Source organism: Heterocephalus glaber, unplaced genomic scaffold (genome assembly GCF_053883595.1).
Source record: "Heterocephalus glaber isolate CG9 unplaced genomic scaffold, H.glaber_assembly_v1.0 deba00001569, whole genome shotgun sequence".
NCBI classification, from domain to species: domain Eukaryota; kingdom Metazoa; phylum Chordata; class Mammalia; order Rodentia; family Bathyergidae; genus Heterocephalus; species Heterocephalus glaber.
In genome coordinates, this window is record NW_028258354.1 from 10,091,684 (window position 1) to 10,109,959 (window position 18,276).

Below are 18,276 nucleotides of genomic sequence, written 5' to 3' on the forward strand. Positions count from 1 at the left end.
TAGTTAATGGAACTCACTTTTCTCAGGAAAGTAGGTAACTGGTTGGTGTTTTCTCTAGTTTTCATTTTATTCATTTAACTAATTAATTCAGAAAATATTAATCACCTACAATGTACCACAGAATATTTCAAGTAATGGGTATATATGAATGAACAAAATGGACAAGCATTCCTGCCCTCCAAGACTTACATTTTAGTGGTTGAAGACAGATAATAAGTCAGGAGAGTATATATTATATAGGAAGACTGTGAGTAGAGTGGAAAAAAAGAGAAGCAAGAAGGGAAATAAAAAACTACTGGGGGATGGGAAGCTGCAATTTCAAATAGGGTGGCCAGGGAAGGACACACTGAGGACATTTAAGCAGAGAACTGACCTGTGAGAAAAGAGTTAGATGGGTATCTGGGGAAAGATAATTTCAATAAGTACAATGACCTTGAGTCTGCTTTCCTACTTAGCTTGCCAATTTCCACTCTTCTAGTAATTTGATGATGATGGGGAATGGGAAATAACTTTGAAGTTTTGACTAATTTGCAAATGTTAATAATATATTGCTTTCTTGGCCTCTTTCTTCATCCACTTCAGCTCACTTTGAGTTTCTTTATCATAGTTTTTGATGGTGACATCCTAAAGTAGAATAGTGCTGAAGACTAGTAGTTATTACATCTCTTTCTAGGAGGTAGAGACAGAAAGGGCTAGGAAGTCAACTAAGAAAAGAGATTCAATGTCAGTGTCCTGCTCTGAAAGTCCTACTTGTTGAGAAGTTTGGCACGTGAAGGAGATCTTTGGGATTCATTCAGTGCCAGGGAAGATGGGGGGGGGGGCGCGCAAAGCAACAGTGACATAACAAATAGCTCCACTTTATTTCGTACATTTTAATATTAAGTGGTAACCAGAAGTTATAACATAGTACTTCTATTATAATTTAAAAACTATGGCTATGTAAGGGAAAAAGTTACAAAACTTCTGCTTTCCAACTATTAACTCCAGTTTGAGGGCCCTCTTATTGTGATGGTGTCAAGGGGCAGGCAATCTTATGAAAGTGTCTTGAACCTTAAAAAGTGTCCTGACCAACATGAAGCACCACTACTGTTCAGCAGGTGCATCGCTGCCTCTTTTAGAAGCTTGGGCAAGTATTTGACAGCATTAGGTTAATAAATATTCATTTGTTGTGAAAACTGGACACTTCAGGCTTTAAGAAAAGTTCAAGTCATTCTTCCTGAGTTATTTAGCCTTACTGCCTCAGTGCTTCCTTCCTTTATAGTGTTTGTCTTACTTTCCCATCTCAGGGACATAATACCCAACAACCACAACTTAAAGGAGAGGTTTATTTTGGCTCATTGTTTCAGTCTGTGGTCGGCTGGCTCCAAGGCAGAAACCAGATGGCAGAGGAACACGGCTGAGGGAAAGGTGCTTAACCCATGGCAGCCAGGAAGCAGAGAGAGAAGCAGGGGACAAGAGTAAGCCCTTCCACATCCTGCCTCCAGGGACACACCTCCCAACAGCAAGCCAGCTGTATAGCGCCCCATAATCCAGTCACCTTCTCAAACTCCACCTCTATTCAGAGGTACTTTTCATGATACTTTTGGAAGACGTTTATATCTAAACCATAACACAGTGAGGATTAAGTGGGACAACTCATGTGAATCACGAAGGACACCTAGTTACATGTGAAACAGCGCTAAAAATGTTGAGAATTATTATTAAATCCACAAAAATATCTATGGAAAAGGTGCACCTCGTGGTTCTTCTGAGGCCTAGGTTAAAGATATACCTCTCGTAAACTTGATTTTACCACTAAAACCAGCTCTATTGATTTCATAGTTTGTTCATCTCACGAACGTTAAGCCCTCATTCTGCGTTGCGTCTTGTATCAGGGAATTGATTGGCCTTAATCCACTAGTACTTTGTTTTTCACTGGAGAAGAAAGTTCACAGCGTTACTAAATCCCAAGTAGGTGCCAGGTGTTCTGAATTTTAGAAAAGTTATCGTTAGAAAATAACTAGAACGCCTCAAAGGCCCTCAGATCCTGTGGAAAGGTGAGATGGGCTGGGTATTGTGGCCGATTGTGTGAATAAGGAGCTCCTGGCCTCGACCTATTGGCTGGCGTTTAAAACCCACCCGGGGATTATTTCTGGCCGGTGGCTGAATAGGATACTAGAGTTGCCCTCTTTCTTGAGTTAAATCACGTGCTTCAAAGTGAAGGTGCTAGCAGCCGAGGGCCCTTCCCCCTCCGGCTGCATCCTGATCTGGCTCCGGCCACATCCTGCTCCCGGGGGGCTCTCCGCACCACGCTAGAGCGAGGCTGGATATCCCGGCCGCAGGTGTCCCCAGGTGTCCGGCGGCGCGGGGTTCCCTTCGGCCTCGGCCTGAGCCCGGGGAGGTCGGGGCGCGGCGCCCGGCGGAGGGCTCCCGAGCGGGAGCGGGGCCGCCCCTCCTCCCGGAACTGGCCGGCGCCGCGGGGCGGGAGCGCGCTGGGGCCATGGAGGTCCTTTCCGCGGGCGGCGGCGCGTCGAGGCGGGGGCACGCGGGGCAGCGGGGAGCCGGGCCTGGGGCGGCGCGGTGCGCCCTGGACTCGCGGGAGCGCGAGGAGCAGCCGGAGCCCGGCGGCCGCGCGAGCCGCACGGCGTCCCTAGTGAGCGGGCTGCTGACCGAGCTGTACAGCTGCGCCGAGGACGACGAGGCGGCGGGCGCGGGCCGCAGGCCGGGGGACCCGCAGCAACGCCGCGACAGCCTGGACAGCTCCACCGAGGCCTCCGGCCCCGACGCGTTCTTGGGCGGCCGGCCGGCGACGGGTCCCAGCCAGCGGCTCCAGATGCAGTACTTGCGGCAGAAAGGTGAGGGTCCGGGAGGAGGACGCCTGCGCGCACCTGTGCAAACCGGGGCGCCTCGGCCGATCGCGCGGTATGAGTTCGGGGAGTCCCTTTGGATCTGATGCCCATACTGCCCCATATTTTTGACCACACTTGGACTCCTGTCCCCGCCCTCGTACCCACTCTCCAGGGGTCGCTTAGAGTATCAGTGGTTGGAATGGTTGGCTTTCCCCTTCCTCAACGCCCAAGTGTTTGTGGAGTCCCAAGGGGAGAGGCTCCAAGGCAGAATTTAGTTTCGGCAGGCAGCTATTAGGATAGCTTTCGAGTTTCTTGTGGTTTTTGATGTGTGTACCTGAAGTTCCCCATAGGACTTTCGGAGAATAGAGGTGACTCCTATACTCCTAGGGGATTTTTTTTTTAAAAGTCCGCCCTACCTAGCCACACCACTTGGATAGTGTTTAGTGAAGCAGAATAATTTGATAATGCAGTTTCGAAACACAGCGTGTGAATTCCATTTCTGCCAGAATTTAAGGTTCCAAGCAACTCACTAGGTGTTTTCTGTTTTGTTTTTTTCTGTTCTCCCTGTGGATTAGTGGAGACTCTCCAAGCATTGGCTTCATTACAGTATTTACCTGCTGGTACCTTGAGTTGGCATGCAGAGGTCGGTCTGAGAAAAAACCCTTGATTTCATCTGAGAGAGGCTGGTTTTGTGTTTCTTATGTTATCAAACACTGAAGCTCACGTCCTGACAGATTTTTTTCCCCCACAAATGCTCATCATTTCTTGTCTTTCATACACTAACGCAGTTATTTTTTCCCCATAGATGTAGTGTGACCTCAGTTTACAAAATTTATTGAGGTGTGGAAAATAGAAGCTAAGTCACAATAATATTTCTTGGAAATAATGACTTTGTACTAAATTGCCAGGGGAGAAATGAAAGAAAGGGTATTTTATAATGGTCTCCTATCTTCTCATTGTAAAATCAGTTTAGCTGCTGGTGGTAGCGGGTGGGCAGGTGGGGGAAATAAATCTGTCTGCTTTCTCCAGCCTATCTATGCAAACAGCTTTTAGCTTCCTCTGTTGGCTTCCTGGTGAAGATTTTTTTCCTACAGATGATTGTTGCAAGTAGCTTCTACCTTCCTCCCGCTGTGTAGAATTTAGGCTGGAGTTGTGCCACTTCACTTCATACAATTGTTTGACTGTTTCTCATGCCAGAAGTTCCATAGGGTGATTGATAATTCTTTCAGACTCCAACAAAATCAGTTCTGAAGAATTGATTTGCCTTTCTCTTTCTACAAGGCTATTCACTTTTAATTACTGAGGCATTTGGCGTTTTAGTAATTTCCTTTTGCAAAAGGAGAATTGGCAAGACAAAGTTTAGAGAATAAGGAAATGGTGAAGCTTTGCAAGTGGACTTCATATAAATGACCATTCTGCTAATCATTGACAAGGCCTGTAAGAATCCATTTTGCTCCAGTTTCAGTCTTTTTGCCTGCCTAGTTGCCAGCTGATCTTTTCTTTCCTTGTAGTCAACCCTATTAGAGTGAGCAAGATGCCATACTCTAATGCACACAATCTCTATTGACAAACATCACTAGGGTGCTAAGATTAAAGAATCAGGTGATGGATACACTTGTTTGCTTAAATAATGTTGCTTATTAAGTGATTTTTTTTCAGTGTCAAGATGTCCCTCCTAATGACTACTCTACTCTGCATTCAGTTAAGAGCCTCATGTGATACACATGACCTGTGTATTAATTCTTCTCACTGTTAGGAATTTTGCTGTAGTACTAATGTGGCACCTGTTTAGATATTTAATATGTGCAGGTTCTTTGCTTAGGTGAGGTATCAAAATGGTTTCTCAGTAAATCTGGACCATCAGTGTTTCCATGGTGAGGAGGATGAACTCTGGAGCTGAACTCCTGGGTTGACACCCTGCCACAGTTCCTTACTAGCTGTGTGACCTTGCTATTTAATATCCTTTGGTCTCATTTTCCTATAAAGAGGGATAATAATAATGACAATAATAATACCTCAGAGGGCTGTGGTGAGAAGTACATAAGGTGATGTATTAAAGTGCTTAATGAATATTAGCGTGTTTTTTTTTTTTTTTTGAGAGAGGATCTCATTGTGTAGCCCAGGCTGGCCTAGAACTCACTGATCCTCCTGCCTCAGCCTCCCGAGTGCTAGGATTAGGCATGTGCCACCATATCTGGCTGTTAGAGATTTTTATTGTCATACACCCTGGAATTCCTTGGTAGATTGGTCACAATTTTTCAGATGACAATGTCATTTTTTTTTCAGTTAGAGGGGATGTGGCTGTTGTAGACCACACAAAGATGTTGTTTCTATCTGTAGGATGTTTATGTCTTAGCAGATATTGCTGTGAGGACATTTCCACACTCAAGTCTGAAAATTAGGAAGTATATATAATTCAGAGAATTGCAGATTCCTAGGTAATGTACAGGAAAATGAGATGAGTTTTTACATCATCTCAAACTGTTATGAATGATAGTTTGAGGTATGTAGACATTCTAATTTATCTGTTTAAAGGAAATGTGTTTTCTACCTTATATGAAAAAGTACTGAGTTCCTAAAATGAAGTATTGTACTTCATAGATAGGCTATTGGAGGACCATAGGTTTAAAACAAAATCAGTATCAACACATTTACCTGCATTACAAAATGTGGTAAAATTATTTACTCTTAACTGTTAATTTACAAAGATGAGTGCTTAAAAAATTACCAGCTGTTAAGTTTATCATTAATGTAAAAAGATTTTAAAAGATTCTTTCAAACTCACCACCACAGTACTTTGATAATCCAAAATGTACAAGCCAGTTTTCAGGCATTGAAAGGTAACTGCAATAGGAGCTGGGCATGGACAAATTAAGAACCTTTACTGACATGTTACAGGTAGCTTCAAGGTTAAAACTTGTCTTACCATATTTTACTCAAATTTATCTTACAGTATTTGGACAGGGAAAGGATCGAATGGGTGATTTATTTGATCAGAATGTATCAACTGTGTGCAAGAACCTAGAATTAGGAGGTTTAAACAGATATTCTAGACATTTATCTTTTGTGAATGTCACATTGGGATTTGTATTCCTCTTTGGGTATCTATTGTTTTATTTTTATTTTCTTTACTGATAGACCCTAATGAATTGAAGATGATCCTCCGAGAGCTAAAGTATAGAATTGGCATTCAGTCAGTGAAGTTACTCCGGCAGCTGAAGCAGAAAGATAGGCTTCTGCATAAAGTACAGAGGAATTGTGACATCTTGACTGCCTGCTTGCAGGCTGTGTCACAGAAGAGAAGTAAGTACTGGAGTGGGATTAGTCCTTTTGCCCCGTTTAACTGGAATGCTAGTGGAGCCATCAGTAGTCGATGTGTTTTTGAATATTCTGAAAAGTTCTGCATGGAAGCTCATACTCTCAGAACTAAGAACAACTCCGACAGCTTCCTGTTTTTTCAATTAAAGTGAATACTTAATGTCTAATGTCACAACCTTTGTTTTGTTACCCTACTTTGAGGTGGTGCTTCATTTTGCCAGTGGTTATTTTTACATCATGCTAAGACTAATTAAATTCTTTCTTTTTAAAGCAGCATTGAATAGACATAATCTAAAAGGCATGTCTTTTTTCTCTTTATCACTATGTTGCTCTAATAAGCGAATTAACCAGTTGACCTGAAGGAGACTGTCATAATAGGATCTTTCAAATTGCTCAAAAATCTGAAAAGGGCAAAATATTTTAACAATGAAGCCTGTCTCTTGCGTGATCCACTTATAACTAAGAGCTGCATGATTTGTTAATTGAGTTAAAAATAAATTGTTAAATTACTCATCTGTCGTAAAGACTAGATATAAAAACTTGTGACTTAATTTTATAATTCTCCATGCGATAGTTTTGAGTTTTATTCTGCTAACATTTCCCTATTTCTGTTTTGCATTCTTTATTAACATGCAGCACGGCAGATCAGTGTGTTCAGGTATGGTAAATATAGGCACAAGTGATAAGTTTTAATAAAATGCCTGTGGTGGCTTTTCAAGTGCATGTGAAAGTTACCCTTTATTACTCCTTTACTCTCACATTTTATATGTAAATTAATATATCCTACAGCTGTACAAATTAAGAAATGTTTGTTTTCATGAAAGAATTTTTAGGGCTTGACTAGTTTCAGGTAATAAAATTAATATACTATTCTAATGTTTATCATTAAAAGAAAAATTTGTGTTTCCTTGTTCATTATTTTGTCATTTGGCATTCCCAAACTATGATTTGTCCTTTTTACTAAAGGAAGTTTTACAGAGTATTTATTAGATAGGATGCAGCTGATTATCATAATGTTATTATTATGGCCCATATCAAGCAGGAATGTAATTGAATAAACTGTCTTTGAACAGGGTTTTCTTCAGAATCAGTCACCTTTCTGAAATAGCTAGAGAAAGAAATGTGTGTGTGTGTGTATGTGCACACTTATACCTATCTATAAATGTTGACATGTGGTACAAGTATTTGATAGTTTTTCATGGGTCCTGATTGATTCAAACATCAAATGAAAATTATTGTTTTCCCCTTCTATCATGAGATTCCTTGATACTGATTTTGTCTCCTTCAAATGTATTTCTGTACACCCACTATTATTGTTTGTACCAAAAGTTAAAAGCACAAAATAGTAAATGTGTAAAGTTTTGATGAGTGAGAGAGTACAAGAGAGGATTGAGCAGGAATCAGAAGACAGAGAGGAAGGCCTAGGGATTTACCTCAGTGGTTCTGCAGCCTGCCTGGCAAGTGCAGGGTTCTGAGTTCGATCCCCAGTACCAAAAAAGAAGACAGAGAGGAATATCAGCCTATCACATGATCATGGATTGATGGAGTCTACAGTGGTCACTAGGGATTGATGATCATTTAGAATTTAAATTTGTTTGATTGATGGGAAGATTAGCATTTGTCTTTTTAAACAAATATTCCCATAAGCACTCAGCTTTGCTTGTGAGTTTGTGAATGTGTATTTCTTATGTATGTTAAGGTTTGTCTCTGAATTCCAGCCGGGTTTTGGATCACAGAGGACATGGGGTTGTCTGGCTCCTTTTCTTGAGAGTTGAATTCTCACCTTGGTAATGTGACTCTATTAAATTGAACAGAACGTTTTTGTTAACACTTGTATTAGAATTATTACTCTCATATAGTACTTTACTGTGATATAGACAGTGTCAAAAATTTAACTGTTATCCAATTTAGAACTCTCAAGGTTAGATGTCTTGCACCTAAAAACCCAATTCCACTAGCTGCATATTTTGCTTTTTTCCTCAAAGTCAATTAATAATTTAAAAGCATATAGAGAGTTTTGAAGAATTGAGATTTTACTCTAACACTGAATAACTGGGCTTCATTTTAGTAGCAGTTGGCCATGATGTATTCAAATAGAACATGTTGACTTGTTTGTATTTAATATTCAAAAGTCCAGATAATCCTTATTTCTGCTTCCGTATAAATATTTTTTTAAGAGTAGGAAAAATTTGAGAGAAAGGAAGCTTCTGTCTGAGACAGAAGAGGGACCGGAAAGTGGGTTGCCCTTTTAAGTTTGATGCTTATAAATTCTTTGCATAAGTGACTTTTGCCTTTCCATAGCATGCAATAGAATCAAATGTTTTCAGACTTTTATTAAAATAGATTATTTCTCATTAATATACCAGAGGAAATATAATTTTGAAATAAGAAATCAGAATTAAATGTGGATTATGAATCAAAATGACTAGATCATTTTTATTTCTAACATATATGATATAACTGCTTAGTCTTTATGGGTTCTTACACTAAGCTTTATGGTAGTATCTCTTTGCTTTAAAACTAGGGTAGGGCTGGGTGTGGTAGCACATTCCTATAATCCCATAACCTTCTGGGTGGCTGAGACAGGGTATGAATAGGAAGTTCAGCCCCAGCCTGGGCAATTTACTGACTTAGCAAGAACCTGCCTCAAAATAAAATAAAAAAGGGCTGGGTATGTAGCTTGATGTGAAGGCCCTGGGTTTAATCCCTAGTACTACAAAAAATAAAATAAAGAAACAAAAACCTGAGGTAGGAATAAGAAAAGCAGGATCATGGTCTTAAAGAAGGGCATATTTCTCTCTGTATTCATCTAAGGATAACTTGGTATAACCAAACTTAATACTGGTAATAAAAGCTGATAATAAAATTTAAAAATAATAACAGCAGCTGTTATAATTTATTGAGTACATGCTTTATGCCAAATTATTTCTTTCCTTTCTCATAATAAGTCTCAAAACATGTATCTTTAGGCACATTTTATAAAATATTAAGATTCAGAAAGGTTAAGTAAATTGTCAAAAATGACACAGCCAATAGTGATTGCGGAGTATAAAGATAAGAGTTTCAAAAATCTATCCTTTCCACCATAAACTATAACATAAAAGGTTCTACTTTTTTTTAGCAATTAGATTACTCTGTAATATTATTGGCATATTACTGAGCAATAAGAAATTTATAACATGCAAAGGACAAAATAGAGTTCCGCGTTTATTAGAATGGTCTGCTTTCACATAATTTGCATATAAAGTTACTTTCATGTAATATAATTTTATCTTAGCTAGGTACACTTTATTTACCTTATCTTTGCTTGGCTAAATGGATTATATCGAACATCTATAGCAAGGTTTGTGGTAAAATCCATCGAAAGGCTTCAAGACAATGAAAAGAAAAAAAGAATATTTGGTCAAGAGGTTGATTTTGATGTGAAGAGTTTTATGTGGTTTGCTTAACCAGTTTTTCCTGAAAGCAGAGGGAGACCATATTAATTATTAACATTGTATAGTTTTACAGTTTTCTGCCTTGGTATGGTAAATATTTCAGTTAAATTGATTGTGTTTGTAAATTGGTATTATACCATGTACTAAAACCTAGCAGCCTCTTAAAAAATGGAATAAGAGAAAACATGAACAAAATATGAATATGCATAAAATATTATCTTTATTTTAGTCATGCCAGTAAATACAGTAGTTTTAGACAGTTTACAACCTCATTAATGTGTCCATTTTGGGATTCTGAATATAACTATTTTTTTTGTTGTTGTTTTTTTTTTTGAATATAACTATTATAAATGCCTTTCCCAGACTGGTATCTTGTTGAACAGGTGAGTGATCTTTTGTTTCTCTATGCCTTTGGTGGCTCTGAAAGTCAACAATTTTCATTTACAAAGAATTCTTTGTGTATGTTTTAATTATAAAATACATCCAACTAGCAATTCTATTCCTAAATATTTATGCAAGGGAATTAAAGACATGTCTCCACAAACACTATGTATAAAAATGCTCTTAGAAGTGTCATTCATAATAGCCAAAAAGTAGAAACAAATCAAAATCTATCAATGGGTCAATGGATAAATTGATAAACAAAATGTGGTATTATCCATACAATGAAATGTTATTTTGCCATAAAAAGAATGAAGTACTGATTCATATGATAACCTGGATAAATACTGGAAACATTCTAAATCTACATACTGTTATGATTCTATTTCACATGTCCAAAACAGGCAAATCCATAGTGGCAGAAAATATGTTAGTAGTTCCCAGGAATGGGGAGTGATGAGATTATTCTTGAATTAGATAGTGGTGATGGTTGCACAATTTTGTGAATATCACTAGTATGTACAGTTAAAAGGGGTGACTTTTATGCTGTGAATTATATTTTAATAAGTGTTAAATTGCAATGTACTTACAGGAACTTTGAAAAACACTGGAGTGTAAAAAGAGAAGAAATCATTTTTCTAAAGAAAATCCCTTCATATTTTAGAATATCAAGTTTTTTATTTATTTTCTTTGTTTTTGTTTTTGGTACCGGGGTTTGAACTTGGGATTTGCAAGGCAGGTGCCAGACCCACTGAACTAAATCCCTGGCTGTCAAGTTTTTTATATGCAGTTTTTCAAAAGTTGTTGTACTGTATAGCATTTCTGTATATATATATACATATATATATGTATATATATATATATTTTTAAATTTTTTAAATTTTTTTAATTTTTATTTTTTTTGGTACCGGGGATCAAACTTGGGTCCTTGCGCTTGCGAGGTAGGCGACGGAACCACTAGGCTAAATCCCTGGCCCACGTATACTGTCTTTTTCATGTAACGTATCATAAGCTGGTTTCATTGGTACAAATTACTCTTAAATATAACTTTTAATGACAAAACTAAAAATTTAGTTATCTTTCAGTCTATCATTTTGTTTTGTTATAACATTGTAATAGTGAAGAATTTTCTTTCAGTCACAAGAACAGAAACACTATTCAAAATGATTTAAATTGAAAAAGGAAATTGATTGGCATACATACTTAAAAGTCCAGGATTGGGCAGGGTGGTTCCAAAAACAAAGCAAAACAAAACAAAACAAAACAAAACAAAAATGCCATTTGGGCTGGGGATTTAGCTCAGTGGTTCCACCACCTGCCCTGCAAGAGCAAGGTCCCAAGTTCGATCTCCGGTACCAAAAAAAAGTCCAGGATTGTGCCTTCAGAAATAAGTAAATCAGGTACAGATGCTCAAACAGGTTCTTTGAGAATGTGATTTCATCTCTTACCTTTGTTTTCCTCTGTATTGCACAACACCAAAAGAGCTCAACAGCATCTCCAATTCAGCAATGTTACGGAAAGAACAGATTTCTTTTTCCACAGTTCCAAAAAAGTCCCACAGTACACTTTCCTTGACCTTCTTGAATCCTATGCTCACTAGGAATCAATAAGTAACTTATTTATACATTTAAGAAGGTGATGAGTACTACAGAAGTAAAAGAAGCAGCAGATAGAGTTGGAGTTGTATTGATACTGGAATTGGCAGTCTTTTAAATTTTAACTATTCTATTGAGTGTGTAATGGCTGTGTGATTTTTGTTTTCATTTTGCTCATGTGATTCAGCAGCTTTTCATGTTTGTTGGCTATTCCAATATATATGTTTTTGAATGCCTGTAGAGGCCTCTCTTGTCTGTTTCCCTGTTGGATTTCTACCTTTTTCTTATACATCTGTCAGTGCTTTTATATATTCTAAATTTGAACCTTTGTTGGTTATATGTGTTACAAATCTCTTTTTTGACTTTCTTTTTTGGCTTGCCTCTTTATTCCCTTAAGAGTGTCATTTAATGAGCAGTACTTCTTGACTATTATAGTCATTTCTCAGCCATTTAGCTTTTTGCAGTGTAGCGTTCATGGGCATGTGACCTGTGCAGTCACATGAAGTCCCATAATCAGTAGGGTCTCATACTTAGTTTAATGCTCTCCTGTTGCTGTCTCAAGTTCTTAATAATGTTTGAATAGGGGGGCGCCACAAATTGTGTAGCCATTCATGGCTGCATTTATGGCCCGTGCTTTTTCTATCCTTTTTAAGAAAGTTTTTTTTTTTAAACCCTAAATGTATGAAGATATGTTAATTTCTAGGTTTTTTTTTAATTAAAAAAATTTTTTGTTGGTACTGGGGATTGAACTCAGGTCCTTGTGCTTGCAGGGCAGCCGGCAGAACCGCTGAGTTAAATTCCCAGCCCTAGAAGGTTTATTTTTAATTTACTTTTTTTGGTGTGTGTGGTGCTGAGATTGAATCCAAGGCCTTTGCATGCTGAACAGGTGCTCTACCACTGAGTTACATCCCCAGGTTAGAAACTTTATTATCTTGTTTTTATATCTAGATCTAACTCCACCTGGGAATTGATTAATTTTATTTCTGTTATATGAGATAGGAGTCAAATTTCAATTTTTCTTATGTGTATCTAAGTGACCCAGCCCTGTTTATCAAACCTGTTCTGTGACATCATCTATGTAATATCAGATTACTATAGGTGTATGGATCTACTTCTAGGCTCTTATTCTGTTTTGTTGTTTTTATTTGTCTGTCCCTAAGCCAATAAAACAGTGTTTTAATAATTGTATTTTATTATAACTCTTAATGTCTGATCATGTATGTTATTATACCTTGTTTATTTCCAAGATTGTTTTGACTATTCTAGGCTTTTTGTGGTGAATTGCTATCTTTATAATGTTGAGTCTTTCATTCCATAAATGTGGTATATCCCTCCAACAGTATTTTAAAATTCAACAATATAGTTTTTTTTTGTAGAGGTCTTATATATCTTTTCCTAGATATATTCTTACAGAGTTGATGTTTCTTGATGGTGTTTTAAATTGCTATCTTTTAAGTTAATTTTCTATTTTTTAAAATTAATTTTATTGGTATATTTTAGAAATTTTCTATTTTTTTTCTGGTACATGAAAATAGTTTTTTATGTTGATTTGGTATCTAATCTTATTCTTTTGTTGATTCCAATAATTAATAAATTCTTTTGTATTTCCTAAGTATACAGTTTTTATCGTCTGTGAATACTGTTGGTTGTATGGTTTTCTTTTTCTTGCCTTGTGTACTGGTGGGGACCTCTAGATAACGTCAAATAGCATTAGTGATAAGGGATAGAAATTTTCTCCATGTTCAACTTCAAAAGGAAAGTTTTTAAAATCACTGTAAGTCCAATGCTTGCTGAAAGTTTTCTGTGTACCTCTTATCAAATGAAGGAAATTATTTTGTTCAGGTTGAGATGTGGAACTTTATCATATACTTTATGTGCTGTGTTCAAATTATATATTGAATTTTATAAATTCTTTTAATTTTTTTTTTTTGTACTGGGCATTGAACTTGGGTCCTTGCACTTGGGCAGCAGAATTCTGTTGAATGTTAAAGCAACATTACATTCCTGGAAAAATACTGATGAAGTTCTAATATGTTCTTTATATATAAATTGGCTGGGTTTAGTTTGCTAATATTTTGATTATGATTTTTGCATCTCTATATATTCATATGTGAGATTAGCTTATAATTCTACCGCTCTTGTCAGGTTGCTCCTCTCCTCCACCTCTGTGGTAACTCATCACCTTACTTTTCTTTATGCGTTTTCCCCTTCCTGTATTTTCTTTGTACTTTTTCCCTTTCCCAAGAAATATATGGTTTTGAAAAACTGACTAGCAAGCCCAAGCTTGGTTGTGTATGGAAAGAGTAATGTTGCTACTAGATAAAAGCTCTCAGAAGGTAAACCACAGTCTTTGGGTCGCTGTCTGGTGTTGGGTTCCCCTGAGAGTTCACGGGGGTCTTTCTGGGGGAGTCAGAGGGCATGGTTATAAATGAATCTTAGGACTTCTGTCAGGTGAATATTTGGACCAGTTACTGAATAATCAGCTAGGTTAGAAAGTAGCGTGCTTTTTATTTTTGATTCACAGCTCACGATGGCCTTGCTCCTGCTCTTAGAAGTAGGTCAGAGCACAACTTTTCTGAGAGCATGGAGAGAGGAGCAGGCATACTATCAACACCTTATGAGATAAGCAAGTACAGGTGAGAATTGAACCAGGTCTCTGGGGGGCCTTCTGTCATTACGTTGGAAGGGTGGCCCAATAGCAGGAAGCATCTTGTGTTGACTACCCTCTACACAACTGTTCTGAGCCATGCTGCTCCAATCTGCACTGGCTGCGCAGTGCCTGGCAAGCACTTGTCAATTCAGGATCTTCCATCACTCTCACGAGGAGGGTTAGAAAATAATTTAAAAATGATTTCTATTTACCCACAAACTTGGTTGAGCACAGTGAAGCATGAAAGTGGAAGAGCACTGCCATTGCTGGTTGGTGACTCACCAGGATTGCCCTGCTTGGTGCCCTCGCTGTCAGCGACAGCCAGCAGGGGGAGCTCTCTCTCAAGCCTTTATAAGAAGTTTGCTTTCTCTTTTGTCTCTCCTGAAGGACAGCCTATAAAACAGCCGATAAAACTAAAAATGAGGGGCTGGAGATTTAGCTCCGTGGTTCCGCCGCTTACCTTGCACGCACAAGGTCCCGAGTTCAATCCCCAATACCAAAACAAAACAATACTAAAAATGATACTAGAATAGATACCATATGAAAGAAGCAATATTATTAGAAGGGAGTATTTCATAATTTTAGATTTTTAAAAAAGAAGCATTTCCACACTGTTTCAAAAATATTCATTCAATAAATACTAATTGTTCATTTATGGTTTAACAGACGTGATTATAGGTACTGGTAATATAGTAAAGAGCAAGAGATCAAAACTAATGCCTCAGAATTTGAAGTGTTTTTATCCTAAGCATAAATTTGAGGCTAATTTTTCTCCAAAACAATCGACTCTTTGTAGAACAATTAACTGCATTTTTCCTATGCTAAATACTAAATCAATAGCAGAATATAAGATGATAATTAACTTATACTGAATGCTTACTTTTAGAAATTTTACTTAAATCTTCAAACTCCATTTTCTTCTGGAGAGAAATCGACAATTCTAGGGTTCCCACTTTGCTGCACTTTGGAGCCACTAGATTTTCCAAAGCTAGAAAATAGCTACTAGTGCTTGGCTCTCATTTTCTAGACATTTGGATTTAGTTGGGAATGAGTGTGATCTGAACTTGGTGATTTTTAAGCTCCCTGGGCTATTAAAATGTGCAGAAAATTCTAGGAGCCCCTGGACTATTGACAGCCCCCTGAAGAGAGGGTTGATGGTTTATACTCCTTTGAATCCCTATTCCACAGCATATTTGACTTAGAAGTAATCAATAAAGATCTAATGGTTAGCTCCCTGATAATTCTGCCTAAAGCTTATAGACATCACCATAATGATTCACTTGGTTACACACTTAACTCATTTGTCCCACTCTCCATTTATTATTCTCCCCTATCAGAAGTCCAGTTGTGATTAAATGTAAATCTGTTCATTCTGTTTGTGTATCTGCAAAGCCGATTGTGGCTGGAGAAATATTCCATGGCAATTACTTGACTATTCTCTCTCCAAATGTATGACTGCCAAACTCATGTACACCTTTGGCGCTTCCAGCGGTCCTGTTGTATTTTGCTAGTTGGTTCATGCTCCTTCTCTCTCTTTCTGTATCCCATTTTCTCTCCTCACTCTCACCTAGCAATTTTGCTTTATATTTCAGGAGAAAATAAAAGCAATCAAAAGAGAACATCCTTTTCCTTCCTTGTATTGGTAGCATTTCTCTTATTACTCAGAATGAACTCAAGTACACTCGACCCATCTTCTTTCCTACTCAATCTTCTTATCTGTTATTTGTTCTTGTCTTTTATCTGTTTTTCCATCTCTATTGGATCATTCCAATTAGTACACAAATCTATTTCAATAATTTATTATTTTAATAATGTTTATTTAGTTTTGGTACTGGGATCAAACTCAGGACTTTGTGATTGCTAGGCAGGTGTCGTGTCCTGAGCTAAATCCCCAGCCCTGTTTTATTATTTTAATAAGAATAATCTTCATCTATTTTGTCTTTCATCTAAAACAAAACAGTAAAGTCTTATCTATACGTTCTGCTGTTACTGCATTTTTCTATGTCTCTGTTTACCTGTAAAATGGACTTTAAGATTGGCCTTATTTCAGGAATGTTTTGAAGACAGAATTGAAAATACTTTGACATGTTAAATGTGTATATATATTTATTTATAAATTTAAAGAAGTACTGTGTGGGTACCTGCTAGATGCAGAGGTACAAACATGAAAACATACAATCTCTTTGGTGAACTTTCATGAAAAAAATGAAGATTCACAGAAAGAACTTAAAAAAATCAGAATATAATTATTATTCTGATAGTGGTCCTGGTATATTGAAAATGATTTTTGTATAGCTCCCATTTTCATAATGTGTGTGTTAACATTCTGAAGTCCTTAAAATCCACCTTTCCAATATGATCAGATAACAATGGTTTTAACTGAACCATGCTTCAGCCTGTAACTCCAATGAGTTTTTCAATATTTCAAGATAAGACAATACACACTTATTAATTTGGGGAAAATGCATAGGAGAAGGTGTTGCCAATACAAGGGAATTTTAGGGAGGTAAGTCAAGGCTGATTTGATCTTTTCAAGAGAAGGACTTACTTTGAGTGGCCTGAGATCACTGTAAAAACAAAAACTAAACAGTGTGAAAGGTTTGCTGAATTATCAAATACAGAATTGTTCTGTGGTTGAGTGGTAGAAAGAATCAGAGTCCAAAATAGTCTTTGTGTATATAGTTTCTCTTTTCAGTCCTGGAATCAGTCACTTGTATGTTACTGAGGCAAAATACTTAATATACACAATTTAAGGAGAAAAGGTTTATCTTGGGTCATGGTTTCAGAGGTTTTAGTTCATGGTTGGCTGGCTGCAAGGCAGAAATAGCATGGAGAAAGAAAGCTGCTCACCTCATGGCAACCAGGAAGCAGAGAGAACAGGAAGAGAGCCAGTGAGAGAGGTAGGGTCTGGGGACAAGACTCTATGCCTCCACTTTATGCTCCCAATGACTTGCATTCTCCAACCAGGCTCTACCTTCTAAATATCAGCTTTTTTATTTTTATTTTTTTGTGTTTTGAGATATGGTCTTGCTATGTAGTTCAGGCTGGCCCTGAACTCACTCACTGTGTAGTCTAGGCTGGCCTCAAACTTGCAGTGATCCTCCTGCCTCAGCCTCTGAGCATTGGGATTACAGGCATGCACCACCATGCCTGGCCAAACATTCAGCTTTGAATTCATCAATGGGTTAATCCTGTAATAAGATGAAAGCCCCCAGGTTCCACCACTCCCAGCCCAGAGGAAGGGGTTTCCGGGCTACCATTCCACCGCTCCCAGCCCAGAGGAAGGGGCTTTTGGGCTGCTGATACATGGCTCCCAGCCGAGAGGAGGTAAGCCGTGCGGGTGCCAAAAGCACCCCCCTCCAGTCGAAATGAGAAGACACGTAAACAAGTCTCAAAACCAGACTTCCAGATCACCTACAGCAACCCCACAGGGAAACAAGATGGATCACTCTGATACTCAACCACCTGCACTCCCTGAACTGGCAACAAAAGAGGATCTGGAAAAAATGAAATCAGAAATAATTTCTCACATAACAGCAGAGATTGTGCCCATAGTACAAGACAAGATTAATAAATCTAGAGAGGACACAGATAAAAAAAATAGAGGAGCTGAGGAACATGATGGAATCCCAACATAGGAAACAAATGGAATCCATAAAACAGATGCAAACAGATTTCCAGGAGATTAAAAACTCCATTGAAAGTCTACACAGCAGAATGAGCCAATGTGAGGACAGAATTTCAAATATAGAAGATAAGATTGCAAATAGTGACCAGGAAAAGAAAAGTTGCCTCAAAATTGTAAGGGAACACGAGAAATCATTCCAGTAGCTGCTAGTCGATGCGAAGAAGAATAACATAAAACTGACTGGAGTCAATGAAGAAACAGGAGAGAATGCAGATGACATAAAAAAACTGTTCACAGAAGTGCTGGCAGAAAACTTCCCAAGCAGGAAAAAAGACCTTGACATACAGATAAGTGAGGCATATAGGACTCCAAATAGCCTTGATCAAAAAAAAAATCTACACATAGACATATAATTGTTAAGATTCCAGAAGCCAAACAG

General features: G+C 37.9%; 1 protein-coding gene across 5 annotated transcripts in view; it reads left to right on the forward strand.

Annotated features, from left to right (window-relative positions):
• Positions 1–2,464: 2,464 nt before the first annotated feature.
• The window catches only part of Tbc1d30 (TBC1 domain family member 30), an 89,879-nt gene continuing 74,067 nt past the window's right edge, over positions 2,465–18,276 (forward strand). The window contains exons 1-2 of one of the 5 annotated variants that reach the window (XM_021241457.2): positions 2,465–2,834; positions 5,967–6,131. In XM_021241457.2, the coding sequence (XP_021097116.2) occupies positions 2,480–2,834; positions 5,967–6,131 (520 nt within the window). In that variant the 5' untranslated portion in view covers positions 2,465–2,479. Of the gene's footprint in view, positions 2,835–5,966; positions 6,132–6,858; positions 9,967–18,276 lie in introns of those variants that run through there. The other 4 variants (XM_087192241.1, XM_087192242.1, XM_087192243.1 and 1 more) reach the window with 4 other exon arrangements.